The sequence below is a fragment of the Bos grunniens genome, chromosome 29 (genome assembly GCF_055505025.1).
Source record: "Bos grunniens cultivar Pamir isolate PY7600 chromosome 29, Bosgru_T2T1.0, whole genome shotgun sequence".
Taxonomy (NCBI): domain Eukaryota; kingdom Metazoa; phylum Chordata; class Mammalia; order Artiodactyla; family Bovidae; genus Bos; species Bos grunniens.
Genome location: NC_141193.1, coordinates 3,819,351 through 3,838,151, shown reverse-complemented (window position 1 = coordinate 3,838,151; position 18,801 = coordinate 3,819,351). Strand labels below are relative to the sequence as shown.

Here is an 18,801-nt window from a genome sequence, read left to right as displayed (position 1 = left end):
AGATCTGTGCCCTGGCCCACCTGCCTCCATGGTCCAAGCTAGTGCCCTGGTCTCACCTCTCTGTCCAAATATTTCCACGCCCCTTCTGTGCCCTCCTGGGGAAGCAGAGATTTACCACGAGCCAGTAGTGAGGGGCAGACAGGCAGCAATGCTGCTCAGCCAACAGCATGGCAAGGAGCTGGCTGGGTTTTGTGCACTCTCAATGAAGCCAGCTTGCTCGTGGCAAGCTCATTTATTGAGCACGTACTGTGAGCAAAGCAGTACTACCTCACACCCTCAAAGGTGCCGGCCAGCACTCACCAGCAGCCCCATCCTTGGAAGAAACACAGACGGCTGCATCCTCTATCCAAGATACAGGGAAACGGGCGAGTCTCTGCTTCCACTGTCCGCCCTGCTTCCTCCAGCTCCACTTCCGCTGTGGGAGACCACAAAGGTGCCTGTCTGTCAAGGGCAAGTTCAGTCTATGTGTTCCCGTTTGGGGCGGGGGTGGGGGGAGCAAAAAAGCCAGACCGCTCCCAGGAAGCACTCAGGGAAAGAGGAGCTTATTATAAATCAAGACAGAATCAACAGGAAAGGGCCTGCTGGGCTAGGAGGTGCCCACTGACTCCCCGCCCCTGCCCGCAGGGTGGAGGAGACACAGTCCCTCTTTCCCCAGTCTTTTCACACTTGCTGTCAAGTGTAATTAGCAGCAAGCTTGCCATTGTTGAATAGGATTTTTTTTATCCCTTATTCAGTTACTTGTTCATTACCCTCTAAAGGATCATTTTCACACTGGTGTTTCTTCTCCCACGTGTCCTTTCTTTTCCTGTCCTCCAGCTGTGAATGTTTCTTCTCGCTCAGTGACAGAGAGTGACCCCAAACCTGTTTCTGCCCTTGGCAGGGCTGGGTCACCGCCCCAGGAGTCGCTGTGGCAGCTGTTTCCATCTTGTTTCCGCTCTGCCATGGGGTCTGGCTTGCCCAAGGGGGCGACCCGCTGGTCCTGGAACCCTGTGCTTTGGCTGAACGCTCCACTGCCTGGGATTTATAACATTTCAAAACCTCCAGTGTGTCGTCAAGATGAAGCAACTTTGAGCTCCATTTAGCTGTTCGCACCAGGATCAATTTTCTGAAATTATAGCATAATGAGTTTTCAAGGCTTGTCAGTTCCAGGCAGAACAAAGGGGGTTATTGGATTTGAGCCTGGCTGCAAGGAGCTGTGGAGAGATGGTCCCAGCGTCAGTGGAATGACAGGTGTGGTTGAAACCCCTCCCGGGGTCTGCGCCCGAGGCTCTGAATGCAGTTGGCAGGTCACTGGCTGAGTTACCCGAGCAGGGCAGAGACGGAGAGAGACTTAATCTCTGCTGGAATTCAAAGGCCAGCAGCGGGTTCATGAGCGGACAATTGTTCAAGGGATAAATAAGTAGAATCAGTGAGACCATGAAGGGTCAGGGCCTTTGTGCGGGCGGGAGCCCCAGCTCCCCTGTGGACTGACAGGCAGGTTCACACCATCGCCTGGTCCCTGCAGCCCGAGGAGACCCAGCCCTGCTCTCCACGTGCAGAGAGCGGGCACTGTCAGGAGCCAGAGGTTGGTGAAGGTGTTCTCTGCTCTCGGGGACTGCACTTTAAGAAGGGTGCGCCATGCCTGCCCCGGCGCCCTCGTGGCTCAGGAGTGCCTGATGCAGGTTCAGAAGTCGAGACCCCCAGCCCACGAGGAACTTGGGCTTCACAGGGGAAACGGTGCCGTTCTCTGCAGCACCCAGCCTCAGTCAGAGCCTTCCCTCCATGGCCTCTGAGATTCCCACGGCAGCCTGAGCGTCCATGATGTTCCAACAGAAGACAATGGGTAGGGGCCTTCCCTGGTGGTCCAGTGGTTACAACTGGGCTGCCCCTGCAGGGGGTGCGGGTTCAATCCCTGGTGGGGGAACTAGATTCCACGTGCCGCAAGGCACAGCCAAAAAAAAAAGGAAATATCCTACAAAAAAAAAAGCCAGTGGGAGGGCGGAACCAGGAGCGTTTAACAATGCATCCAAGATCGTCCATGTGTCAGTAGCCGTGCTTCAGAGGAGGAAGGTCTCAGAAAGGGGGGCCAGCAGCCAGCCACGGAGACGTCAGAAACTGGGGAATTAGGGTTAGGCCTAGGAGTTAAGGCAGTTTGGACAGTTCAAGCAGGGCCCAGGGGAGGTGGGATGGGACGCGGCCTGGGAGGAGAGCCGAACCAGAGACACGGGGTAGCTGGAGCACGGACTGACAGCTCATCTGATGGACAGAGAGGGGGCTGGAAGGAAGGGCAGATGGTGGGCAGGTCAGAGTGTCCAGACACGTGTGTGCACGGGGCCAGCCACAGAGCTCACACGGGATGCAGACTCTGGGTCCGCGTGGTGCCCAGCGTCTGCATTCGTCAGGCCCCTGCCGCGGGGGTTCTAATACAGCCCACAGTCTGAAAACTCCTGGGGGAAATGGACAGCTTGCCCCTACCCCCTGTAACCAGGCGGGTGTGTCTGGTCCGTTTTCTCTGCAGCCCCAGTGTACGGCAGGGAATTTAAACACATAAGCAGGACCTGCACCCATCGTTCTGGGTTTTGTTTACCTGAGGTGAAATTCACATAATGTGAGTTAACTGTCTTAAACACACTGCCCAGTGGCATTTAGCACCCTCCCTGCACCAAGCCATCCTCACCAGCACCCCCCAGGTGGAGCCCCAGTGCCCATTTAGCCGTCTGTCCTCCTCACCCCGCCCCCATCCCTGATAGCCGCCGGTCTGCTTTCTGCCTCTGTGATGGATGTGTCTGTAAATATTCTGGATGCTTTGTACATACAGGGCCAACCCTGTGTTGACACCTTAATGAGAGCTGGTGAGATCCTGCAGGAGGGCCAGTCATAGGGCCGCTCCTCTGTCCAGCCCTCAGCACGTGGATGCCCCGCCCGAGGCCGCACAGCAGGCACTGTTATCAAGCCCATGGTACACACGCGGAGACTGAGGCTGGCGGGTGGGGGGCGATCCCGGGCCAAGCCAACACCTGCTTCTATCCAGGGTAGATCCAGTGTCCGTCGCTCACCTGCTGCCTCTGGGCTCCTCTACAAGAATGTGTTTTACCTAATGCTTCTCATTAAAACCTGTCTGCAGGAAGGAACTCAGCCACCCGCTCGCACCCTGGCCTGGGTTCGCTCTTCACTGCTTGTCTTTTGTGTTGCACTGCCTACTGGGCTTGGATTTAGGGAAGTGAACTTGTCTCCTCAGCCCCCTTATGTGGCTCCTGGGATTGAGGGCCTCTCTTCTTGTCTTTAGTATCCTTGACCATGCTTGGCACATGGCTTGTGCTCACGTGGGTGGGAAGCCATGCCCCTAATCTTGGCCAATCTTGGGGGGAGAAGTCCTAGACCCAGGTTTCCGCTGTGTATTCACCAATCACCTGCCTCCTTGGGGTCTCAGTTTACCCATCTGTGCAAAGGGCTTGCAGGCTGGATGCAAGGAGGTCCCCCAGCACACCCAGCAGCTGACACAGACATCGAGTTACGTCTGTGTAATGTAGGAGAACCATCACTGGGCCCCTCGAAAGGAAGGGATGGGAACTCAGCAGGACCCACAGGTGTCTACACAGCTGCCGTAGTGAGGGAGGGCTGCAGGGACACAGCTGCAAAGGAAGGGCTCTCGTCTTCCTTCCTGCCTCTGTCCATCCCAGCCCAGTTCAGTTCAGTCACTCAGTTGTGTCCGACTCTTTGAGATCCCATGGACTGCAGCACACCAGGCCTCCCCGTCCATCACCAACTCCCAAAGTTTACTCAAACTCATGTCGATTGAATCAGTGATGCCATCCAACTGTCTCATCCTCTGTCGTCCCCTTCTCCTCCCGCCTTCAATCTTTCCCAGCATCAGGGTCTTTTCAAATGAGTCAGTTCTTCGCAACAGGTGGCCAAAGTATTGGACTTTCAGCTTTAGCATCAATCCTTCCAATGAATATTCAGGACTGATCTCCTTTAGGATGGATTTGTTGGATCTCCTTGCAGTCCAAGGGACTCTCAAGAGTCTTCTCCAACACCACAGTTCAAAAGCATCAATTCTTCGGCGCTCAGCTTTCTTTATAGTCCAACTCTCACATCCATACATGACTACTGGAAAAACCATAGCTTTGACTAGCAGACCTTTGCTGGCAAAGTAATGTCTCTGCTTTTTAATATGCTGTCTAGGTTGGTCATAAATTTTCTTCCAAGAGCAAGTGTCTTTTAATTTCCTGTCTGCAGTCACCATCTGCAGTGATTTTGGAGCCCCAAAAATATAAAGTCTGCCACTGTTTCCACTGTTTCCCCATCTATTTGCCATGAAGTGATGGGACCAGATGCCATGATCTTCGTTTTCTGAATGTGAGTTTTAAACCAGCTTTTTCACTCTCCTCTTTCACTTTCATCAAAAGGCTCTTTAGTTCTTCACTTTCTGCCGTAAGGGTGGTATCATCTGCATATCTGAGGTTATTGATATTTCTCCCTGCAATCTTGATTCCAGCTTGTGCTTCATCCAGCCCAGCATTTCTCATGATGTACTCTGCATATAATTTAAATAAGTAGGGTGACAATATACAGTCTTGACATACTCCTTTCCCCGTTTGGAACCAGTCTGTTGTTCCATGTTCAGTTCTAACTGTTGCCTCCTGACCTGCATACAGATTTCTCAAGAGGCACGTCAGGTGGTCTGGTATTCCCATCTCTTGCAGAATTTTCCAGTTTTTTGTGATCCACACAGTCAAAGGCTTTGGGATAGTCAATAAAGCAGAAGTAGATGTTTTTCTGGAACTCTCTTGCTTTTTTGATGATCCAATGGATGTTGGCAACTTGATCTCTGATTCCTCTGCCTTTTCTAAATCCAGCTTGAACATGTGGAAGTTCACTGTTCACTTACTGTTGAAGCCTGGCTTGGAGAATTTTGAGCATTACTTTACTAGCATGTGAGATGAATGCAAGTGCATGATAGTTTGAACATTCTTTGGCATTGCCTTTCTTTGGGATTAGAATGAAAACTGACCTTTTCCAGTCCTGTGGCCACTGCTGAGTTTTCCAAATTTGCTGGCATATTGAGTGCAGCACTTTCACAGCATCATCTTTTAAGATTTGAAACAGCTCAACTGGAAATCCATCACCTCCACTAGCTTTGTTCGTAGTGATGTTTCCTGAGGCCCACTTGATTTCACATCCAGGATATCTGGCTCTAGGTCAGTGACCACACCATCATGATTATCTGGGTCGTGAAGATCTTTTTTGTACAGGTCTTCGGTGTATTCTTGCCACCTCTTCTTAATATCTTCTGCTTCTGTTAGGTCCATACCATTTCTGTCCTTTATTGAGCCCATCTTTGCATGAAATGTTCCCTTGATATCTGTAATTTTTTTGAAGAGATCTCTAGTCTTTCCCATTCTATTGTTTTCCTCTATTTCTTTGCATTGATCACTGAGGAAGGCTTTCTTATCTCTCCTTGCTATTCTTTGGAATTCTGCATTCAAATGGGTAGATCTTTCCTTTTCTCCTTTGCCTTTCGCTTCTTTTCATAGCTATTTGTAAGGCCTCTTCAGACAACCGTCTTGCCTTTGGGCATTTCTTCCTCTTGGAGATGGTCTTGGTCTCTGCCTCCTGTACAGTGTCACGAGCCTCCGTCCGTAGTTCTGTACAGTGTCACGAGCCTGCGTCCATAGTTCTGCAGGCACTCTGTCTATCAGGTCTAACCCAGTAGCAGGTGGTTCTTCACACTGCTCACCATGCCTGATTCTGAACTGAGATCTCGGGACTGCCTCCAGCTCGGTGTGGGCCTTCCCGTTGCTCATGCTGCTGGCCAAGCCTGAATATCACAGCCCCACCCTTTTGCTCCAGAGCAGAAGTTGACAAACTCAGCACCACGGAGTCTGCCCGGCAACAGGGCATGGCGCGGTCTGTGGCCCAGCAGAGAAGGCATGCCCAAACCTTGGCTAAAGAGGCTTCGGACTTTTAAAGGAGAGACGGGAAGCTCATGATTAATATAAAATGTATGCATTTCCTAAACATAGCTGAGGCCAACAAGCCTTGTCTAGGCACTGTCTCCTTGGCCACAGGTTGTGGCCTCAGGTCCAGCCTTGGTCCTGGTCAAACTGCAAATACTCCTGGGAGAGGGCCTTTGTATCTGTCTTAAGACATTTGCCAGTACATTCTAGCAAGAATGCCTGGGTTTCAATACCAGCTGCATAACTGTAGGACCTTGGGCAAATTACTTACCCTGTCTGTGCCTTTGTCTCCTCATCCATAAAATGGCAATACAACTTTTGCTGTAACCATCAGACTTACTACAACTGTTGCTCCTTTAAAGAGCGTTAAATATGCAGAAGGTCAGTCAGTATAATGGTTAAGGGTAGACTCTGGGGTCGAGCAGAAGTCAGTTCAAACCCCACTCCCGCTGTTAACCTACAGTCGACCTTGGGCAGAGCACACAATCCTCTGAGCCTCTGTCCTCACATGTAAAGGTGTGAGTGGAAATCATTCTCTAGTGCATCGCATTGTTTTGAGGGTTCTTGATGTCAATAAGTCACTAGCACAGAGCCTGGTGTACGCTGAGTCCTCATGAAAAGGTAGGGGTTACCACAGTGCAGGCTGGTGAGTGGAACGAGTGGAGGTCTAGGAGGCAGAGGTGTGGGTCAGTGAGCCTGGGAACGGGGAGGCATGGGGAGGGCGGGGGCAGGGGATATAACCGGGCCAGCTCCCCACTGAGCAGAGCCAGCCCTCCTCCCCGACTCAGCCCGAGGTCGCAAAGGAGGCCTTGCCATGCGCAGGCAGAAGCCAGAGAGACACAGCTGTCAAAACACAGTGAAGGAGAGGCAGGCCTTCCAGAACTGGAGGGGGTATGGGAATGGGTCCCGACCAGGGCCCTCCACTGCAGTGAGCCAAGGACACACTGAGAGGCGGAAGGAGACATCCTCACACCTTCCTTCTCAGGAGGCTGCCGATGGGCCTGCCCCACCGGCCACATGCTTCCTCCCAGAGTCCCCGCCACCACGATGCCTCTGCTGAGAGAGCGCTTGTGTCTCAGGGAACTACATTTCCCAGGCTCCCTTGCTGTCCCGTTGCCTGGAAGGCTGTCGACCAATGGGAGGCCCCGATGGGGATCCGAAGTCCTGAGGAAGGGAGAAACCAGGGTATTTCTCCTTCTCTCTCAATGCTTCCAGGAACATCTCTGGCAGAGGCTTTGCCTTCCCTTGGTGGTTCTAACTCCCTCCGTGATCCTGGCTTCTTCTGGGCAGCTCCAGTGTCTGGCCCTGGTAACACCAGCTCCCATTGTCCCGCCGCCCCTAAATTGGCAGCAGCTTCTTGCAGTTGCTAATCTCTGGGTGGTCTCACCATCCCCTGCTTGTTGTCTCAGCTCCTCTGCTATCTATGTGGCCAAGTCCCAGGATGAAATTACCCCAGTCCAAAAGACCTAAGAGGTTCCTGTCTCCTGGCTGGGGTGGTAGCTGATACTTGACGTGCACCCATTATGTGCAGATGTGTGCAAAACTGTTCTCACCTCACCTTGATGGGCGGGCACGTTCTCTGAACCAGGAAATGAGTCAGATTCAGGCCCATTTATTGCCAGGTCCAAAGCCTGCATTCTTTCCTAGTGAAGAATGACACCAGGGAATTTGCACTGAAGTTCTCGCTGCATTTCTGTCTCGACACCACCATTCATCATACAGGTCATTTAATTCCTCTGAGCTTCAGTTTCCTCATCTGTAAAAGGCGGTACGTTATAGCACCTCCCTCCAAAGATTACTGTGAGATTTAAATGAGATTAATGCCAAGACACTTGGATGGCATCATCGACTCAATAGACATGAATCTGCGCAAACTCTGGGAAGCCTGGCGTGCTGCAGTCCATGGGGTCGCAAAGAGTCAGACATGACTGAGCGACTACACTGAACTGAATACTTCACGTGTTAGCTCTTTGAACAGCGCCTACCACATAACAGCTCAAGAATCCAGAGCTCTGGTTACCTTTACGGTCACTTGTATCATTCCTGCAACACCCAGACTCTGCTGCCCTTCCTGTGTTGGGTGGAAGCATCAATGATGACGATTCAGTCAGTGGTGTCCGCATTGGCAAGTGTGGCTCTCAGGAGCCCTTTGTGTGTTCAGTGAGCTCCCGTGAGGCACTTTTTCGTGCCAGACACTGGGCTTTCTGTGGAGGACCCGGAGAACGAGACCCCATCCCTGCCCCCACACCCCAGAGAGGCCACAGGCCATGGGACAGGGATTATAATGGAAGGTGGCATGGGCACCATGAGCATGAAAGGTCCCAGGAGGAGCTGGTTTTTTCCTGTCACTGAGGGAATTGATTAGAGGCTTCCTGGAGGAGGTGGCATTTGAACTGTGCGTACTCTGTTAGGAATACCAAGCAGGACGTGGCACCTAGGAGCACAGTTCCGCAGGCAGAACACCTGTTAGAAGCTTGAGTGAGTGGCCTTGGCTCACCCTTCACTCTTTCTGATCTCAGGACCCCCTCCTGTGACTTACGGTCCCCAAGAGTGATGGAGCGGGATGGGTAAGAACACAAGTTCTGAGACCATCCTGCCCAGGCCCCTCGCCGGCTGGCACCGTAACCTTGCCCGGGACTCAGACTCCCTGTACCTGCATTTTTATCATCTGTAAAATGAGCGGTAGACCGTCCCGGCCTTCAGAGTCAGCGGGAGAACTGAACGGTTTAATACTGGCCCAGCACTCGTTGCCCTCACTCTCAATGGTACAGGAGAGGAGAATGCTCTCATGTCACCCGGTATCACGGGGCTTCTGAGCCCCTAACCGCCTGGTTCTCCTCTCTGCCCTTAGCTGCCACCTTCATGGAGCACTGGAAGCGGAAACAGATGCGGCTCAATTACCGGTGGGACCTCACAGGCTTCGAGGAGGAGGAGGTGAGTGGGCTTAGCAGCTGCGCCCCGTGTCCTCCCCCACCCCACCCCATCCCTTTCGGGGGGGACCCACTAGGTCATAAAGTCCAGGCGAGGCTGCTCCCTGCCTGTTTCTCAGTTCATGTCCCTGATGTCTGAATCCCCCGCGGTTGCCAGGGTGACTGCTCAGTGTCCGCTCTAGTGTTTTAAATCTCCATGCTCACATGGACACACCACCCAGAAATGTGGTCGGGGACGCAGGCCAAGGCTCACCACACTGATCTCATCCAGTCTGGGGGCCGCACCACGGGTCTGGGGAGGGGGTGGCCGCCACCCACGAGGTTGAGTCCCCAGAAGCCGCCATGAGCCTTCACCCTGGTGCCAAACCTGCGATCCCCAGAGCCAACTGCCAGCCTGCAGTCAGGCGTGGCTGAGATGTGAGGCTGATCCTTCACTAACAGAGGGAAGCCATGTGCTGGGCATCTTTGTGCGCCAGGAGAGGGGCATTCCGAGTTGAACAGCCACTGAGGTGGTGGGTGAACCCCCTTCCCCGGGGTTGCTCAGGAGACGCTTTGCTGCTGCCCCATCCTGAATTGCCAGCTCCAGCAGAGTCCCTGTGGGATGAGAGGGAATAAAAAGGAACAAGATCCCCTGAACAGGAGAGCCGTTAGGTTTGGCCACACTGACCGTGGCTTCGTGTTACGGAATCTTTTGCTCAGCTCTTTTAAAGAGAAACCACTCGTGCATTTTCATTGTAATGTGAAAGCCTCTTTCATCATCTCTTTAAATATCCCTATTATTATATTATATATTAATATATCCCTAGTATTATATATTGGACTTCCCTGTGGCTCAGACGGTAAAGCGTCTGTCTACAAGGCAGGAGACCGGGGTTCAATCCCTGGGTTGGGAAGATCCCCTGGAGAAGGAAATGGCAATCCACTCCAGTACTATTGCCTGGAAAATCTCATGGACAGAGGAGCCCGGTAGGGTACAGTCCATGGGGTCGAAAAGAGTTGGACACGACTGAGCGACTTCACATATATTAGGCCTCTTTGGTGGCTCAGATGGTAGAGAGTCTGCCTGCAGTGTGGGAGACTCTGGTTTGATTCCTGGGTCAGGAAAATCACTTGGAGAAGGAAATGGCAACCCACTCCAGTATCCTTTCCAGGAAAATTCCATGGACGGAGGAGCCTGGCAGGCTACAGTCCATGGGGTTGCAAAGAGTCAGACAAAACTGAGCGACTTCACTCATTATTATATGTCCCCACACATGTGCTACCTCCAGGACTGAGTTGGTGGATCACTCTTCAGTCAGCTGTGTAGCTGTGTGGGTTCTGAGCTGACTGTACTGTCGACAGACACGGGCGCTAGTTTGCTGGAAGAGGCACCAGCTTCGTGGTGCCAAGACGACCTCCAGGACCAGGTTGTCCCGTTTCAGCATTGCCCTTGCTGTGTGACTGGGGCAAGTTGCTTAACGTTTCTGTGCCTCATGTCCTCACACACAGGGGTGGAAGAGTAGAGTTTGAGGGGTCTCGGTAGATCAGCAGATCAGAGCGCTTTGACGGGGTCCAGCAGCTTTGAGCGCCCCCAGCTGGTCTCCCGCCTCCAGGTTCAACCTCTTCCGGCAGCGGGTCTTGTCGTCCTGTTTCACAAATGGCAGGACCAAGGCTGATGCGACCAGAGAGACATGTGTCTCCTTAGGTGCAGAGATAGGCATGGGACGGGTGCTCCATCCCCCCGTGGTGGGCCCCGAGTCAGCTGTCTGCCAGAGCAGATTCAATAGATTCAAATAGGGTTGGTGTCATCTTACTACTTTGGGATAGACTGAGAATGTCCTTTTCATGATGTCCTTGGGGTTGGGACAGTTCAACCTGTTGGGAACCTGTCCCATGAAGTCTTCACCCTGATGACTCAGGCACTAGTCGGGTAGTGATTAGAGCGCTGGACGTGGGCCCCGGGGGACGTGAATGAGTCCCCGAGAGTGAGCCCCCCACACTGGGTAGGGCCTCTTCTGGGGCTGGTCACCTGAGACAGAGGGCTAGCCCCTCCATGACGTGAACCCCAGGTGTCTACTCTCGGAGCAGAAGGAAGGCTGTGCCCAGCCATCTGGCCTGAGTCTCCTCCCCTGAGTCTAAGACAGTTCAGCCCAGCACATGGTCAGAAATCACCTAGAACATTCCATCTGCAGAAACAGTAACACACGCAGTCACCCTAGGGTAGCATCAGCTTTTGGCAAGCTCTCCTTGTCCACCCATGTCCATTTGCCTTCACCCCAGTTTTTTAAGAATATCACCTCTAAGAGGACTTTTTTCTTAAAAAAAAAAACAAACACAAATAATGAAATCTTTTTGTTTTTTTTTCCATTTCTGGTTCCTGGAAGGAGGCTGTCAAGGTTTGGAATTTTTTGTCACTCGTCTGTCTCCTGGGAGAGGGACCTTCTGGCACACCTGCTCTGTCCGTTTCTGCTGAGCAGTTCCCCGCACCTCTTCCACGGCGGGCAGGGGTCTCTGCTTCCTCCCCCACCTCCGGGTCTCTCTTAACCCCCGTTCTTCTGTTCCAGTGCCCTTCGCTGACCTGCTCTGGGCTCCCCTGAGGCCCGGCGCCTCTGGTCTGCCCACGCTTGCTGACACTTAACCGCCGTCTCTTCCAACCCCGTGGCTCCTGATGGGATGTCCCCAGGGGCCAGTTCACGGCTGGCTGTTCAGAGTGGGCTGCAGGACAGTCTGCAGCCCAGCGCAGACTGACCCGCCTCCAAGACCACGGAGCCTGACTCTGTGGCCTTCCCAGTGGGCTGGGCTTCCCAACAAGGGGAGAGACCCGGATGAACCTCATGCAGGGAGCTCTGAGTGGGAAATGGTACAAACAGCCAGCTAGGAACTGGCCCCAGTGGGTACCCCGAGGGAATGCCAGGGGTGAATTTGCCACACATGCTCCTGTTAAGGGTCTCAGACTCGCAGTTCCCAAGACTCCTCGCTGACTTGGTTTCTTTCACAGGACCATCCCAGAGCTGAATATGAAGCCCGAGTTCTGGAGAAGTCTCTTAGGAAAGAGTCCAAAAACAAAGAGGTACGGTGGCCGCTGCCAGTCGGCTCTCCCAGGGGTCAACGTCTGTCCATCAACCTGACGTGCCGGGGTCAGCACACGCTGTGTAGATGGGGGAGCAGCCCCAGACAGGCGCAGAGAGTGAGTGTGTAGACCCTCCCGACCTCTTTCATAGCGACTCTGCCGTTGTAGGGGGAGAATGACCATAGACAACAGGTGAAATGTGTCTGGCCGTGTTCCAATAAAACTTTATTTATAAAAAACAGGCGGGGGCTGTGGGGAATTTGTCACACCCTGCCAGAGGTCAGCCTCCCCCTTCTGTCCTGAGGGTGACCTCAAACCTCAGCCAACACCTCAACATCATGGAAACCAAGTGGTTTTGCAGCTTTTCTTGCTCTGGATGGTCGTGTCCAACCCTCATGCTTTGTATTGACTGATGGATGGAAGGGTTTTCCCCATCAGGGCCCCTGAGTGGATGGCCAGTTCCTTGCCTCACGCATAGAGGATGAGAATGAGAAAGAGAACTGTTTTTCTGATCCTCTTGAGGCCGCCACCTTCTCTTAATATATCATAAATGCCTTCCTTTCTCCCCAGAACCTCTCGTTTAACTTGGCAGTCATGTTCACAGTCACATTCTCACAACCCTCTAGGGATGCTTGGTTATTTTTTTTATTGGAGGTTTTTTTTTTTATATGACATGGGGCAAGAGTCCCCAGGCCCTTGTCAACCCCTCTCTGAGGCTGGAAGGTCAGTCGTTGCAGGGACGGGAACAAGGACAGAGTGGTCTTTCCAGATCCTGGTGTTCCTTGGCCTCTGGGAGCGACCAGTGAAAACCCCTGCCTTTGTCTTTTCTTACCATTGTGTTCCGTGGACAGAGTCTGCTGGTACAGCGTGGCCAGGGGTCCCAGTTACCACAATCCCCCCGTAGGGGTGGGCAAATGTGTGCAGACCCCAGTTCCCATAGCACAGAGAGAGCCCAGCTCAGCCCCCCACAGCCAAAAAGTGGGTGCACATCCTTGAACTCCAAGCAGGACCGGGGGTGCGAATAACCACAAAAGCGTGAGCCTTCACCATGATGAGGAGACCGTCTTTTCATTTAACCCATTGGAACGTCTGCCCATCGCATGCCCATTGCCTTTGGAGCAGCTGCCCTGTTCCTTTGACCCCACAGCTCTGTCAGTGCCCTCTCCCCGGGCTGTGGCTCCCCTTCTAAAGGGAGAGGCATGGGTGCTGCTTCTCTGAGCCCCCAGGCCCCCGCTGAGGGCCACCATGCCCAACCTGAGGTGTGCCATCTGCACCCCCAGGCAGCCCACCCCACAGTTGGGGTGGCCCCACTAGGCAGCCCCTCCTAGTGTGAGCGAGGATGAGGTTGCACCCCTTCCTAAGGGAAAAGGGGCTCAGTGGCCTGCGTCACATCCACTGAAGTCAGGGGCTCCCCCAAACCCAAGCTCTTCACCGTGCCGGGAACACCGCCCAGATTCCCCGTCACCTGGCTCCTTGGCTTAGACCCGAGCTCTCTGACCACAAGAGCAGCAAAGGTTGGGGTTCATTTTCACCGGCCTCCGATGGTGACCTCAGGCCCTGAAGGCCTCCAGGGGGCCACACCCTTGATTTTTTCCCACCGTTTCACTGTCTCCCAACTTTATGGTTTTAATTTTTGCCCTGGCTATGGCACCAAATTCGTTTAGGGGGGAAATAAGAGATCCCCCCTTTCATGGGTGTTAGGATGCTGAGTGTGGCTTCCTGCACGTCAGTGTCAAATGCGCAGGGTAACCCGCGTCTGCATAAGACGCACCATCTGAACTATGGCCGCCATCTGGCGAGGGGGCCCCACGGAACCCGCCAACCTTCCAGGCTGTTTCCATTACCTCACTGCAGCCTCTCTTTTAGAATGGGCTTCCCAGGTGGCACTAGTGGGAGAGAACCCACCTGTCAATGCAGGAGACGCGGGTTCGATCCCTGGCTTGGGAAAACCCCTGGTGGAGGACACGGCAATCCACTCTAGTGTTCTTGCCTGGAGAAGCCTTTGGATGGAGGAGCCTGGCGGGCTGTGGTCCATAGGGTCACAGAGTGGGTCATGACTGAAGTGACTTAGCATGCACGCGCTCTTTTAAAATGTGGGTCTCTGCTGTCTCCGATGGGTTTAAGATGCCCAGAGCCTGACTCAGCCCCAGCAGCCACACAGCCAGGGAGGCGCTGGCTTCCCCAGGGGGCGACGGGGGCCTGGGCCGCGGTCTCACCCCACGGTGCTCTCTTGTTCCCTCCACCCGCCCCAGAAGCGCCGGCACCTTCCGGAGGAGCCCACAAACAAGTGGAGGCAGAGGGTTAAGACCGCCATGGCGGGGGTGAAATTGGTACATGTCGTGTCATCGGGCGTCGTGCGTCTTCAGTGTGTGCAGATGAACCAAAGTTCATTGTCTCCTCAGCCGACTCTCGACTGCTGTATTATCGTGTTAACATCCACACCCACGCTCCTTTGCCTTCCTCCGCACCCTCGGGCTGTGATGTGTCGAGGTGTCTCTGCATGGCCACCGTGGGGTCATGGGCGGGAGCTCGGCTGTCTCTGGGGCTTGTGAATCGTGCCTGCCACAGCTGCCTGCCAGTGGTCCCTGGTCTCATTAACATGCATGCCACCCTCCCTGGAATGCGTGGCCTCGGGGGTCAGACCTGCCAGCATTCTTTGACCTCATCCATGCATTTTTTTTTTTTGGGCGTTAAAGATCCACCCCATTCTAGAAACATCCCAGGTTAGTGAAGAGCATCTACTTTAGTCCCTCCAGACCCGGCAGTCCCTGCGCCAGAGCCTTTGGGGCTGTGTGTCCCCACCGACCGCCGTTGCTATGCGGCGGGCAGCGTTTGAACTCGTAGTGCTGGTGGCTTGTCTCAACTTGCTCTGCAAAGGAAAATAACTATTATGGTCTGGGTGGCGGAGGAAAATAGCTTAGATCTTCTCGCCGTGCAGATGAGACTTTCATCCAGGAGACGGAGGCCGGGCTTCTCCCGGATGGGGGTGGCGGGGGGGTCTGAGCGTCTCATTTAGAAAAGCCTCTGGCGCCATCACGCCTTGTACAGAGAAGACTCACATTTGTAGACAACTATTATTCCTGTCATTTCATAGCATCCTTTCATCAGGGATAAAGCCTGGATGTTTGCATTCATTCATCACCTGCAGGGGTTGTGTGTTTTCCCACCATGTTTCTGTGGTCCACGTTGTTCACGCCCACACACACACACGTGCGTGTGCACACACACACCTGTCCACCAGGATGGTCCCCACTGCTGACCCAGCCCTGTTTCGTCTTGTAGACAGACAAGGTGAAGCTGACCTGGAGAGACCGGTTCCCTGCCTACTTCACCAATTTGGTGTCTATCATCTTCATGGTGAGTCCTGGGAGGCCGAGGGGGCTGTGTACCAAGGCAGGCGGCATTTACCTGGATGGGGTCAGCCGTCCATGTGGCAGTTGTCTTCATCCCAGGCCAGGCTGGGTGGGGAGATTCCACCCTAAAATGGGAAGGGGCCAGGGTTCTGTAGTGACCCCCGGGGGCTCCCTACACCTGGGGGATGGTCCCTGACACACATCTTTTGTTCTGAGAGTGACACATGTAGGTAACTTGTCATTCACACCCAGGAGTTCACAGGTATTATTTAAGACAAAACAGGGGGGGTTTTAAAAAAGGCCACGAAATGAATAACACAGAGACAGGACAAGAGTCAGGACGGGTCTGTGATGCTGGATTCATCCAGACCCTGTGGGTTTGAATAAATCAGCGACACCACGGCTGGCTCTCTTGGAGGTTTTAACGCCCAGATGATTGGGCCACGTCCCTGGAAGGCCCCAGCCCATGCTCCCCAACAGGTCAGTGCCAGCTGTGGTCACTGTAGAAATGACCATCCCCTCATCCAGCCCTGGAACTTTAGGTTAGGGTCTTAGCCCCAGACTTTGTGGGGGGCCCTTATGGCCCCTGTGGACTGAGGGTTGGGCTGTGCCCAGTGGCCTGAGGGGCTCACACCCGCCTGTCCCCCCACCTGCTGGCGAGGATGCAGAGGCCGGAGGTCTCACCCTCTCCGCAGGCCATATGCCAGGCTGGCCATCCACCCTGAGGCTCTCGCTGTTGTCCATGAACTTGGAGACATGCAGATGGGCTTGTTTTTCCATTGGGTGTCGGGGGCGGCAGCTGAGGCCCTAAGCTGAGTAGTTGGAAGCAGAGTGAGGACTCCGCTTCCTCTCACAATCTTGCACATGGTTAAGAAGGACATCACCGATATAAAGAAATCCCTAGTGGGGACCCCCAGGACCGTGCAGCCACTGCAGGGAGGGCTCCTGGGTCTGTAGATGACTCCAGTGGCAGTGGGCCCAGCCCTGGGACACATGACCCAGGCACACATGAGTGGCGCTGAGGGGCAACCTCGGACAATGTGGGCCCTGCCCACAGCATCGCCAGAGCTCCCCAGCAGAGGATGGGGTACAGGAAATGGGACTCAGGCGCCAAGGTTCAGCCCCTCCTGGCAGAGAAGAATCAGAAGGTCCAGCACAGGGATGGAGGAGGTGGGAGGCTGTGGGCCCTTCTGCACAACAGCAAGTTTGGACAGGAGCCCTCAGGTTACATGTCACTTCTGTGAATAGTCTTCAGGAAGTTTTGAGTTTCTCACATAAGAATCAAGGTGCAGGCACTGGAGGGCTGGTCCAGCACTTTCATGATTCCAGCAGGCACTGACTTCTCTGGTCTGTGCCTGTATCCTCTTGGTCACAACATGGCTGCTCCACCTCCAACATCACCTCCACCCTCCAGGCAGGAGAAAGGGGAAGGAGATGGATGCCAGTGGAGGCAGCCCCTCTTTGAAAGTGCTTTCCCACAGGGCCTGCCCACACCTCTGCTTGCATTATGCTGGCCATCCCTGTCTGCACAGAGACTGGGAAATGGGCCAGTGTTATTCCCAGCAAAGGCAGGATAGTGGGGAGGGAACCAGCAGACCTTGAGGGACTGCGGTCCCCATCACAGATAAATCAGTCTTGTCCTGAGCACAGGAGCTTCATTCTCTGAACAAATAGCAGCTGAGCACCTACCAGGTGCCCCCATGCTTCTGGTCCTGAAGGTGCCCATGTGAACACTGCGTCGAAACCCTGGCCCTGAGGCCCTTTCCCTCCAGAGCGGGCATTGCACCCAGGGTGGTCATGGGGGGGTGCACCAGCAGGGAAAGGGGGCACCTTGCTGAGTCTCTGCAGGCCCAGTGCCCCGTCTACACCTCCACATAAGGCAGGAGGGGCGTCTCCAAGCCCAGGGCGATGCCTTCCCCTGGGGTGGGGTGGGGCCTCTTGGCAGGGGCACGGGAGTTTCCCAGGAAAGCCCTCATTCCGGGAGCTGGCAGAAGTGGTACCCACACCTCACCACAGTGCAGCCCATTCTTCGGGGTGTGGTGTGGGGCACGGACGTTCCCTGGGAGGGTGTGGTCGCCATTCAGTCGCCCACAGGCGTGGGCAGCAGCGGAGTCACCAGCCAGAAATTTAAAATAGGAGCACCCTGAGATCCCCATCACTGCGGCCTTCCTCTGGGGTGAAGCAGGCAGACCCCTGCCAAGCTGTATCCTGGAGGCACACAGCGCAGCCCCTGCCCTCCAGGGCTGTCCCGGGAGCTGCGAGGGGCCGTCTGGGCAAGGGCAGGTCCCCTGCACACCCTCCATGAAGGTGACCTCTGTGAGACGCAGGGACCAGGGCACGCAGAGGGCATGGCGAGTCGGGCTAGGGTGACGGCCCTGCACAGCCACCCTCCACCCTCAGGGCCACCTCAGGACTGGAATCCTCAGTCGTCCTCACCCTTAGGGCAGGACAGGGTGCGGACAGGGTCTTCCCAGGTGAGTCAGGGCTTTTGAGGGTAAGGAAGAGGAGCCCAGGCAGGCAGGCAGACAGTTCCATGCAGAACAGATGCATCATCCTAGCCAGTGCCCACCCCTGTCTCTCAAGCAGCCGCCAGTCCAAGCTTTAGGGAACGTTCTGGGGCAATGGTGGGTTTGGGAAGACAGGGGATGAGCTGGAGGGGTGTGGGGGTCTCCTGGGGAGATCAGGAGAAGGGATCCCATCCATCTGACCCAGGCAGGCCTGCAGCACTGCCAGGGAGACCAGACCACCACATGCCCCACCTGCCTCCCACAACAGCATCGAGAACATCACTGCTTCCACTCAGGGTCACCCAGGCTGGGGGTGAAGTCTACCCCAGAGTCAGCCTGCCAGCGCACAAGCCAGTTACTGGAGTTGCAGCCGTCCTGTGTCCTGTTGGGGACAGTGGGCAAGGCAGTCATGGCTCTCACAGCAGGCAGCCACAGAGCCATGCACTCCAGGCTTGGTGGACCCGCCAGGAAAGCCCCAGCTCGTGTGCTGGGTGACCCGGCCTGGTTATCCAACCTTTTTGAACATCAGTCTCCTCTTCTAGAAAACAGAATCTGGCCCCTCACTCATCTGTGACATTAACACCGGTAAAGCCCCTGGCATCTGGTGGGTGACAAGAAACGCCTGTCATTGTTTTGAAGCTGAAGCACTCCCAGGTCGGGGACAGCAGGGCCCAGGGAGCCGGAGGGTGTGGTCCAGCCAACGGTGTCCCCTCCTCCCCCCACAGATCGCCGTGACCTTTGCCATTGTCCTCGGCGTCATCATCTACAGAATCTCCACAGCCGCCGCCTTGGCCATGAACTCCTCCCCGTCCGTGCGGTCCAACATCCGGGTCACGGTCACGGCCACCGCGGTCATCATCAACCTGGTGGTCATCATCCTCCTGGACGAGGTGTACGGCTGCATAGCCAGATGGCTCACCAAGATAGGTGAGCGCCCCGGCCGAGCCCCGGAGTCAGGCGGCTGCACGTCACCTGCCATGGGGCCCTGGGCTGGTCGCTCAGCCCCTCTGATGGCCAAGTGAA

At 54.8% G+C, this 18,801-nt stretch overlaps 1 protein-coding gene across 12 annotated transcripts in view; it reads left to right on the top strand.

Annotated features, from left to right (window-relative positions):
• ANO1 (anoctamin 1) overlaps nt 1–18,801 on the top strand; it is a 190,204-nt gene that overhangs the window by 146,531 nt on the left and 24,872 nt on the right. For 5 of the 12 annotated variants that reach the window (XM_086385825.1, XM_086385826.1, XM_086385834.1 and 2 more), the window contains 6 exons: nt 8,791–8,873; nt 11,233–11,244; nt 11,847–12,035; nt 14,171–14,248; nt 15,201–15,275; nt 18,504–18,705. In XM_086385825.1, coding sequence (XP_086241951.1) covers nt 8,791–8,873; nt 11,233–11,244; nt 11,847–12,035; nt 14,171–14,248; nt 15,201–15,275; nt 18,504–18,705 — 639 coding nt within the window. The remainder of the gene's footprint in view (nt 1–8,790; nt 8,874–11,232; nt 11,245–11,846; nt 12,036–14,170; nt 14,249–15,200; nt 15,276–18,503; nt 18,706–18,801) is intronic. The other 7 variants (XM_086385832.1, XM_086385836.1, XM_086385831.1 and 4 more) reach the window with 4 other exon arrangements.